Source organism: Orycteropus afer, unplaced genomic scaffold (genome assembly GCF_000298275.1).
Source record: "Orycteropus afer afer isolate SDZICR_OR568_19922 unplaced genomic scaffold, OryAfe1.0 scaffold00066, whole genome shotgun sequence".
Taxonomy (NCBI): Eukaryota; Metazoa; Chordata; class Mammalia; order Tubulidentata; family Orycteropodidae; genus Orycteropus; species Orycteropus afer.
The window spans coordinates 6,104,423-6,115,759 of record NW_006921653.1 but is presented as its reverse complement, the minus strand read 5'-3'; the positions used below and the strand labels follow the sequence as shown (position 1 = coordinate 6,115,759).

The 11,337-nt window shown below is 41.2% G+C and overlaps 1 protein-coding gene across 1 annotated transcript in view; it reads right to left on the bottom strand.

Annotated features, from left to right (window-relative positions):
• Positions 1-11,337, bottom strand: part of ANKUB1 (ankyrin repeat and ubiquitin domain containing 1) — a 67,641-nt gene continuing 56,304 nt past the window's right edge. The window contains exons 5-6 of the mRNA XM_007940183.2: positions 7,929-8,876; positions 1-94 (exon numbers count right to left, since the gene is read on the bottom strand). Coding sequence (XP_007938374.2) covers positions 1-94; positions 7,929-8,876 — 1,042 coding nt within the window. The remainder of the gene's footprint in view (positions 95-7,928; positions 8,877-11,337) is intronic.

The window sequence follows — 11,337 nt, the reverse complement described above, 5'->3', positions numbered from 1 at the left end:
TCAACTTTCTTGGGTCGTTAGGTTGGAAATGCTCTTTTTGGCCAGGACTCGTGCTATTCCTAACTGCTGCAGCCATGATTTCTCTTTAAATGCACTGCAAGAAAACAAGGAATGATTAATGAGAGGATCCAATCTTTGTCCACTTTGTAGCTGAAAAGATGGAAATTTTCAGGTTGATTATGTATCTGCGGCTGGTTTATTTTGTCACGTGAGGCAGAATGTACAATAGCAAACAGGACTCTTTCTAAAAACAGTTCCTTGTGAAGCAGTGTGACTGATATTCTTCCAAGGCAATAATACTAGTTTGGAGCCCACAACTAGAAACAGAAAACCAATAACAACACCATGTTGATTTCCTCAAGTTGGAACTTTTTCTATCTGTCCTCCTGTAGGCATCTGCCTGTATCATACTCCCAGACTTCTCCCTTATACCCCACCCAACACCACAAACATAAATTAGGCTTTTGCTATTGATTAGGTACTAGATATTTTGATATCCTTTAACTGAAATGCAATGAAACTTAATGTTTGATTGTTATTATATGCTAATAACTACTTGTAGATTTGTATTATATGACTCCTCCTACTTTGTGAGATGAAAATTAATTTACTAAAGAGGGGTTGTACATTCCCTTAAATGCTAGGGTCCTTCAACATTCTATCCTTCGTTCTTTGCTTATTCTATACTCTTACCCTGGGAGAACTTACCTACTCATTGCTTCCATTCCAGGTCCATGATTCCTAGATCCTGACTTTTCTTAAAAGTGGCATATCTCCAATTACCAAATAAAGTTTGGATGCTTCCAATTTAATGTATTCCTTGTCTTCTCCCTAAACCTGTCCCCCTTCAGTATCCTAGTTAACATAGTGGCTCTGCTAGCCTCACTGTATGCAAAACTAGAAACAAAAGATAATTCCTTTTCTCTCCACTCTCACATCCAATTTTTGACCATAGCTGTAGATCACTCTTCAAAAATATCTCTCAAATCTGGCCTTTCCCCTTTTCCTTACCTACTAGTATAGAAGTCCTGATCTTTATCACCTCTTGCTTCTGTCATTGAAACTGGGAACCTCCCAGGTCCATTCAGGCTCTAATAGCCCCTTTCCCTGTGAGTGTGGGGAGCTCTGGTGACGTAGTGCCTAAAACACTTGACTGCTAACCAGAAAGCTGGTGGTTCAAACCCATCAGCCACTCCTCGGAAGGAAGGTTGGGCAATCTACTTCCGTAGTGATACCGTCGGGTCCGACTCGATGGCATATAACAACAACAACAAACAACTGTGAGTGTGTAGACTGATGCTAATTTAGGCATATTGTGTTGAAGTTATCATTTTACAGGTTGCTGGCACATACCCAGGAAAGGCAGATGCTGCTACTACCATGCTAGCGGACAGGGACAACACACACACATGATACAGCATTATTTCACCTTTACCAGTTAGGCAATTTCTTTCACTCTCTGAATAACAACAACAAAAATCAAACTCAATCAGGTCAAAACCTTTATGCTTTCTCATTGTTTTTACAATAAAACTGCCTACTCCTTCATATGGACACTGTGTATCCATGTGTGTCTCACACCCCTTTCTCTTTGCTCTGGCCACATTTGTCTTCTTCCTATTTCACTAATGCCCCATGTGCTCTAACCACAAGGCCTTTGCACAAACCATTTCCTCTACTTGGAAGCACTCTCTCTCCACACTTTCTTGACCTGATTAACCCCTAGTCATCCTTCACATCTCAGCTCAAACATTCTCTTAGGGAGGACAAGGTCCATGCTATAGACTTCCATAGAACCAAGTTCCATTTCTTCATAGCACTTTCTTCAGTTTGCCTGTATAATAATCTCTCCCACACTCAACTAACCAGTTTGCTTCACAAGTGTAGGACTGCATCTGCTCACTTTCCACCAAATAGAGGGACTAACTGTCCAGTTTGCCCAAGACTGAGGGATTTCCTGGGAAATGGAGCTTTTAGGGCTAAGCTGAGAAATTCCTAAGCAAACCAGGATGGTTGGTCATCTTACCACTACATCTTCAACTTAATGTTTGTTGAATGAATTAATTGGATCATCAGCTTGAACATCTAACTGAACTGGAGTGTTGTCTTTCAGCTAGGAGTTATCAGACCAAGGAGAAAAGAATGGTATAACTACATAGCCCTCTTCCAGGCTTTTATGCATTAATTCAACAACTTTTTATTGAGCATTTATGTATGCCAGGCACTACTGTATGTGCTGGAGATACAAAAAGTAAACAAAGTTCTTGCCCCCATGGAGGGGGTCACAGAATTCAAGACACTGGTCCAGCAACTAGAGGGAAGGTTTAGCAACTGAGTGTGCACTGTTTGACAAGCTAGAGTGGGAAGCTAAACCCTCAGGATATAGTCAACTCTCTGATCACTATTTGAAGCTCTGCCTCCTCTATTAGATTTCTTCTCTGCTCAAGCTTCCCCCTACTTTTAAAATCCTCAACCAGTAGGCCACTTATCAATAAGCATTCAGGCAGAGTTGCTCCCACATAGAGGGTGGGATTTATGCCTCCACTCACAGTTCCAGTGGGCCCTCTCTCAATCAGAGCAGTACTGAAGAGGGGAGGCAATGCAACCAGCCACCCAAACCACTATTTAGCAATGCAGAAGAACAGTAGCCTTGCTCCAGTGTCTGTACTTTCCTAGGAACCACATGTCCACCTATGCAAACCAATCAGGCTTGCCATTACAGGGAGATCAGCAGAGCCTCAGCTCCTGCTCCTACTGTACCCCAGCACTTAATGAAGGAGGCTGGGTAGAGGGGCAGGTGTTGGGCAGGCAGAGAGAGGGCAGGTTATATCCCTGAGGGAAGAAAGAGAAGAAATATACTCCAAATTCATGTATTCGGGAAGTGTACATAAGAGGCCCTGTTCTCCTACAAGGGGACAGTTAAATTGCACCTGGTCAAGGGAATAATGCTGACAGCATCTTCTCAGGGAACACTGGCTCATAACATGGCATCACACAAATTGACCTTGAGATATTTTTGTCAGGGAGCTGGTCTTGTAATTTCCCATGGGCTTTGGCCCCTCTTGTGTGTATTTGTCATTAACTCAAAAATAGCCTCTCATACTCTATCAACAGTGCTACGGATGGAATTGTTTCCCTAAAAAAAGATGTTGAAGAGAGAGAAAGCCTAACTCTGCCAATTCCCTGATTCCCAAACTGTGAAACAATAAAGTCCTGTTCTTTAAAGCCACCCACTTGTGGTATTTTTGTTGTCGTTGTTGTTATGGCAGCATTAGGTAACTAAGACAGTGGATGTAATTTGGTACAGCCTTTTGGGAAGGTAATTTAGCAGTATCTACTAAATTTTTTAATGTGCATGTCCTTTCAACACGCAATCTCACTTTAATTAAAATATCGCATAGAAATATTTCCACAAATGAGTATTATATGTAAAAGGATTTATTGTACCACTGTTGACATGGTGAAAAATTGGAAACAAATCAAATTAAATTAAGAGGGTACTGGTTAAGTAAGTTGTTATTCACAAACACAGTGGGGTACTAGGCAGCCATTTGGAAAAAAAAAAACATGAGGTAGCTCATTTTCTGCAATGTGGAAATATTTTAAAGATGTATTTGAGATCTGTATATTTATAAACAAATAAACATAGTAAAATCCTTTTTATGAAAAAAGGGCACACATATGCATATCTCACATACGTAAATAGAGATACATAGAAAGATCTAGAAGTAATGGTGTCTTCTGGGAAGGGGAACAGGATGGGTGTGAAGGAGAGGAGTAGGATTGAAGAATCAGGAAGACTTTCATGTTTCACCTTATATATTTCCATGGTGTTTGGATATTTCACAGAAAACATATATTACTGTATTTTGCAACTAAAATTCTTTTTTTAAAGAGACAATATTCCATTGTCCAGCTTTCCCCTCTGCACCAAAACTGCCTGTTGAGCACACAGACTTCTGTTCCACCTCCTCTATTAGATTTCCTCCCTGCTCAAGTTTCCTTCTATTCCTAGTATCCCCCCAAAATAGGCCACTTACCAAGAGGTGTTCTGGAGGAGTTACTGCCACCTGGAGAGTGGTGCCGATTGGCCATGAGCAGGCCAAGAAGGTTTATTCCTTGAATTCACTTTCCAAGCCTGAGGCAAACCACCTTTAGCAATCACAGTGGCTTGAATTTGTGGCAAAGTGTCCTCTGCCCAATCCCTAGTAGTTTTTACAAAGTTAGAAAAACAGAGAGCATGAAGGCCTATCAGAGTCACCATGTGGGATTACTATCTATTCCTAGTCCAATCAGGACTTTCAATTCTCAGGCTCAAACCCCTATACTGGAATCTTCAATAAATTATACTTCCTGGGAATCAGATAATAACTGGTAAGGAAGATAGTTTTCTAGTCACACCTTGGAGATATTTTTTGATCTGTATAAAGCCCACACTATCTTCCAGTGGCTGAAGAGTATGATACTGTGTGACCTCTAGCTTCATCATTGTCATCTCTACAACAGCCACCTGCACTCACTAGCCATCACTCCCACTAGGACTCGGTCTGAGTTAACTGCACCTCTACCATCTCTGAATTAAATCTAAGAGGTATATTTTTAATAATCTAAATGTGGAATTTCTGAATGAAATGTAGTTTAACCAGCACCTTCATATGATACAAGATAAGCAGTCTGGGGTCCTGGTTTAGAAGACACCCTCCCTCCCCTACAATAAGGAACATCTGATGGCTAATTTACTCACATTCACCTAATTTCCCTGAGTCACCTTCATGAAGGATTGCAGTAACGTTTTTCCCCATCTCCTGGCTGTGATACTAGCTTGGTTGTGGTGGATATAGACATCAAGATGGTCATGTCCAGTCCTTATGTTTATGTCTTTTGGGCACAAAAGCTGGACTGACTTTTTAGTGGTAAGTGATCAAACCATCTTACTGCTTGGATTGACTGGCTATTTCAGGTAGACACAGGTGCTTTATTTCTTTGGTGAGGGGCAAGCATCAGACCAAGAAGAGCCACAGAGGGCAGAAGGACTGTGGGCCTCCCCTTCCTTTCCACAGCCTACCAACAAAGGAAGGTGGGAGTGCCGTGGAACAGATGCAGTGGGAAGGGTGAAATGAGATGAGAAGAAAGTGACAAGTGTGAATAGAGGGAAGAGAAAATAATGGAAAGAGAGAAGTTAGGGTTGGAAAGAGGATTTTCTAGAAGAAACTCCACCACAAGTCCAGTCGTGGTAGGCACCACTCCTTCCATAAGTCTATCTCTCACACTAACCTCTTTATTTAGCAGAGTGTTTTCCTCAGCAGTTCCCTTCATAACCATGAATCTGCCACCTTTGATAATTCCAATCCTATGAAATGTACCTACAAAAATAGTACACTAGTACAGCCTCACTGGAAAAAGTGGAAGTATTTACTAAAGCTAAACATAAACTATGACCCAGCAATTCCATTCCTAGGCAAAGAGTCAAGAAATTATTGCAAATGTCCTCCAAACCTCGAGTACAAAAAAATCATAGCAGCTGTATTGAGTAAAGTAGACACAACCCAAATGTCCATCATCCAAAAAAACCAAACCAAATTCATTCCTATCAAGTTGGATCTGACTCACAGTGATCCCCCTTGGGTTTCCAAGGCAGTATCACTATGGAAATAGATCACCCAAACTTCCTTCCAGACTGGCAGTTCAAACCCACCAGCCACTCCTCAGAAGGAAGGTTGGGCAATCCTACTTCCGTAGTGATACTGCCTCAGAAACCCAAGGAGGGGTCGCTATGAGTCGGGGCTGACTCGACGGCAAATAACAACAACAACATATATATTTGTATTTATATTTATATTTATGCTTATATATATTCATGGGAGGGAGCTCTGGTGGCGTAGTGCCTAAGGCATTTGACTTCTAACCAGAATGCTGGCGGTTCAACCCAGCAGCCCAGCCACTCCTGGGAAGGATGATTGGGCAATCTACTTCCGTAGAGGTACTGTCTCAGAAACCCAACGAGGGGTGGCTATGAGTCGAATCGACAGCAGTGAGCAAGTATATTCATAGTGTTGCATAACTTTAACTACGATATCATTCCAGACAGAAGATGATCTATTTTTATACATTCTACTCAGAGATAGCTCACAAATTATAGACATTGAACCTGTTAAGCAGTTTCTTCATCTACTGCCAACCTCTGTGTTGGATTCTGATTTTTGCTAGATTTACAGCCCAAATTCCTCTTACCACTAGGTGGCAACAACGATCCAAGTAGAAGAGCTGAAATAAAGACCAATGTTGTTCTGTGCCCTTGAGTCAGACTTGACTGATAGAGACCCCTCGTTGGGTTTCCGAGGGGGTATCACTATGGAAGTAGATTGCCCAAAGTAGAAAAACCAAAATGCAAACTCACTGTCCTCCAGTCTGATCCAGCTCATAGCGACCCCTCCTCGGTTTCTGAGGCACTATTACTACCACTGGGAGTTCTGGTAGCATAGTACCTAAGGCATTTGACTGCTAACCAGAAGACTGGCAGTTCAAACACATCAACCACTCCTGGAAAGAAAGAAACCAAAAAGAAAAAAAAAAAAGAAAGAAAGAAAAAAACAAACTCAATGCTGAGGGATCAATTGGACTCATAGTGCCCCTTCTTAGGTTTCTAAGGTGGGTTTGAACCGCTAGTCTTCTGGTTAGCAGTCAAGTGCCTTAGGCACTATACCACCAGAGCTCCTAATCTAAAAAAAGAAAATTTAGCCCTATTTCTTCTTTCATTCTCATTTTGTCCAGTAAGGGGGAAAGACACTCATAAATTTGTACTTCTAGAAGTGTTGGGCAATCCTACTTCCGTAGTGATACTGCCTCGGAAACCCAAGGAGGGGTCGCTATGAGTCGGGGCCGACTCGACGGCACATAACAACAACAACAACAATGTTCTATTGGCATCCAAAAATACTTCATAAGTAATGGATGGGATCTGAAATCTAATCAAGAAGTTTATTTTCAGTGAAATCTGATGACCAATAAATAAAACTTTACATTATGAAATGAATGTGCCTGAAAAGCCACTTGTGATACATTTGTTTGTCTATTTAACTGTGATGATGTATTATCTTTATGATTGATATTAATATCAAATCCATCACCCAATACATTATAGATCTCCCTCCACCTGTGTCCTTTGCCCAATAAGTCAACTTAGTCTTTATGGCTCTGTTTGTCATTAAAGTATTCCTTTCTTTCCTTCCATTTTCGTTACTATCTAGTTTTCCATGTACTTTTGATGTCCCTCTTTTGTATCTTACGTTTCTCTCTTCTCCTTTTAATCATAATTAACAATTTATTAGCTTAAAAAAAAGCAAGGGACCTTGCTAATTGATACAACTGTTTTCACTGAAAAGAAAGCTTGAGAAGTAAAGTATCATACAGCTTGATTTTGTCAAAAAATCAACTCATTTTGTCCTAGACATAAACAAACCTAAGATGAGATCTTTGAAGCTGGGAATTGATGTATTGGAACAAACTGTATTACACTATACAGCATGGTAGGCTTTATGGACCATTCCTTGCCCCATTGTTGTTTGCTATTAGGCGCCATCGAATTAGCTCCAACTCTTGATGACCTCATGCACAACGGGATCAAATGGTTGAGATCCATAGGGTTTTACCTGGCTGATTTTTGGAAGCAGATCATCAGGTCTTTCTTCCTAGTCTGTTTTAGTCTGAAAGCTCTACTGGAACCTGTTCAGCATCACAGGAACGTGCTAGCCTCCGGTGACAGACAGGTGATGGCTGCACTTGGGGTGCATTGGTCAGGAATCAAACCTGGGTCTTCCTCACAGAAGGTGAAAATTCTACTACTAAACTACCACTGCCTTCATTCCCTGTTTCGAACCTGTCCTGTGAAAGGTTTACCCTCCTTATGTGTTTAAAAGAGAATACTTTACCTTGCCATAGCTAAGCAGTAGACTGCATTCTCCCTTAGAGTCTTTCCACTGTGCTTCGAGAAAGATGTGAAGGAGGATCTTAGTGAAAAGACAGCACTGGGCGTTGCATAGTAAAATGAAGGGTGTGAATATCCCGTTTTTGAAACTGGAGGGAGGGGTGCTTGAGGGAGATATCCATTTTTTATGAACTTTTCTTTTTTGCTAGCTGTGTCAGTACTTTTTTTCTGATTTTTTTCTTGATGTCTTTGTAATTCAGAGAATTTATTTGCATCTACCAGTGGAGGAAACTTGAGGGACTTGAGAGTTTCTTTTTCTGTGTTCTGCTGTGAACTTGCCAGAGGATTCACAGGGTTTCTGCTTGTAGTCTGTTCCCCCAGAGGAGACAACTTGCACAGGGTGCTTTGTGAGTCCTTGTTCCAGTACTTATGCCAGCTTTGGGAGGTCATTTTTGGTTTGCTGAAACCATCCACCATCACAGTATCACCAACTCTTGCCCCAGAGACCCTTGCTCGGTAAAGCTGCGTTTTATTAAGGCTGCGACTATGAGCTCTGAGGATCCATTTTTTTATTTTGATATAAATTCTCATGGAGATTGAAATTTTTGGAAAAGAGATTGTGGACCACATTTTATTCAGCAAATATAATACACAGTCTTTATGCTTGTGTTTGAGGGCAATGGTCAGGGGAGTTTGTCCTGCTGCATTTTTGCATTCCAGGCACAGCACGCTGCAGTTGACAAAGGTCTTCAGAATCAACAGTTGGCCTGATTCTGCAGCTGCATGAATGGGGCATTTAGAGACATCTGCATGAAGGGCTTCATGGCACCATGCTCGGTAGGGGTGAACGCCGACCGACTCATTGGGCCGCACACCCTGCTTCAGGGCCCATTCAGTGAGCTCAATGTACCCATAAAAGGCGGCGATGTACAGGGCCACTCTTTTCTGATACCTGAATGAGTGAATTAAGTGGAAGTGGGAGTGATTAGTAATCCAGCAAACAGACAATAGTTGTTATGCTAAATATTCATGAAACATTCTAGTTAAAATGTTTATTTCTATATTTACTGCTTTTTCCTAAAATGTTTTCAGAAAAGGCCAATAGTAATTCACCGGTTAAAATGCTGTTGTTAGGTGCCATCGAGTTGGCTCTGACTTTTAGTGACCCTATGTACAACAGAACCAAACAATGCCTGGTCATGTGCCATTCTCACAGTCCTTGCTATGAGTCCATCATTGCAGCACAGGCTCTGTTTTTACACTTATCCTACTATGCACATATAAATAATTCAACCTGGTTTCCTTGGCGTGTTCATCTTATGAAAATCAAATGCTTAGGAAAAATACCATGATTTATATTAAATGGGAAAATACTGAAAAAATTCAGCACATTTTAGAACTGTGAAAGTTCCATGCCCTTTAACCAATCTCCTAACTCCTTTAATCCTCCTACAGGCCTTTCCTCATTCAGCACTCAGTGTGGTATTTTCATTCCATAAATTGGAGGATACTTATCCTCTGTTTCCAACCCTCTGGTAGCTTCCCATTGACTTTGAATTCTAACTGCTCACCTTAGCCTATGTGGCCTCTCATCATCTGGTTTTGCTCCCTTCCTAGTTCCACCTCTCCCATCACTCTTCTCTTCTTTCAGCCTGCCTGCTGTCATTCCAACCCCCCAATTGCATTTGCTTTACCCTGTGTCTGGAATGCCTTCCTCTGATCTCCATATTGGCTGCTTCTTCCAGTTAGAGCTCAGCTCAGCCAACACCTACTCAGAGAGACCTTTCCAACTACTCTAGCTAAAACGTACAGACTGCCATACAAAACCAGTCAATAACTATTCCAAAACATTTTTCATAGCATTTCTCACTATCAGAAATCATATTATTTGCTTGTTTAATTGATTATTATCTGTCTTTCTTCCACTATAATATAACTCCTAGAAGGCAGGAACCCTATTCACTGCAAGATCCTTAGTGCTTAATCAGTTCTTACCACATAGTAAACCAAAAATATCAGTTATTATTGAGTCGCTTCTGACTCATGGTGACTGCACATGTGTCAGAGTATAACTGCTCCATGTTTTTTTTTTTTTAAAGTAGGTATAATTTTATTTATTTTTACCTTTTTATTGTGATTTGAGGAGCTAGTGGTAGTGTAGTGCCTAAGGCACTTGACTGCTAACCAGAAGGAAGGAAGGAAGGTTGGGCAATCTACTTCTATAGTGATACTGCCTTGGAAACCCAAGGAGCAGTCACTATGAGTCAGGTCCGAGTCAACAGCACATAACAACAACAGCATTGTGATTTGGATGAAAGTTTACAGTTTTCCATTCAACAGTTCATATACATTTTTTTGTGACAATACCTGAAACCCCCACAGTGTAACAGCTCTCTTCCCACTTCCTGCCTGGGGTTACATTTTCTTTGTGTCCTTCTTTCCCCTGCATTCCTACCTTCAGAATTTTCTTTCCGTGCTAGTGCTGCCCTTCTGATCTCCCATAGTTGATTGTTCTAAGGAGTATACCTCCCTGGTGTAATTGTTCACCTCATATGCCTGTCGATTATTTCCCTCAAGGTTAAGCTATGGGAGTGAGTTCAATTCCAGGTCCAGGGTGTTACTAGGAGCCATAATCTCAGGGGTTTTACCAGTCTCTATCAGACCATAACAACAACAACAACAACAGACCGCTAAGCCTGGTCTTTTTTATGATTTTGAGTTTTATTCCACATTTTTCTCCCATTCTATCCGGGATCTCTATTTTTGGTCCCTTTCAGAATGTTTGGCAATGGTAGCTGGGTACCAAGTTCCTCTGGTCTCAGGATTGTGTAATCGGAGGTTCCCATAGTCTACCTCTCCCTTAAGCTAATTGTTTCCATGTGTCTTTGATTTTTTCCACTCTTCTTTGGTCTGGACAAGGAAAGATCAATAGTTGCATCTTAGATGGCTGCTTGTGAGCTTTTAAGGCCCCTATCCCTACACACCAAAGTAGGATGTAGAACAATATTTTTGTGTAGTATGTTATGCCAATTGACCTTAATGTCCCCTGAAACAATGGTCCTGAGCTCACAGGCCCAGCAACTCACTCCCTCAAGGTGTTTGGTTGCAGCTAAGAAGTTAACATTTTACATAATTTTGCCCCTGTTAGCTCCACTATAAGGAGCACTGGGAGTGTGATTAAGGCATTTGGGCTGCTAACCAGAAGGTTGGCAGTTTGAACCCACTAGCTGCTCCATAGAAGTAAGATTAAGCAGTCTGCTTCTGAAAAGATTTACAGCCTTAGAAACCCAGTGGGGTTTGCTATGAGTCAGAATTGACTTGATGGCAGTGAATTTTTGTTTTGAGATCCATTTTATATATATATATATATATATATATATATATACACACACACACACACACACACACACACA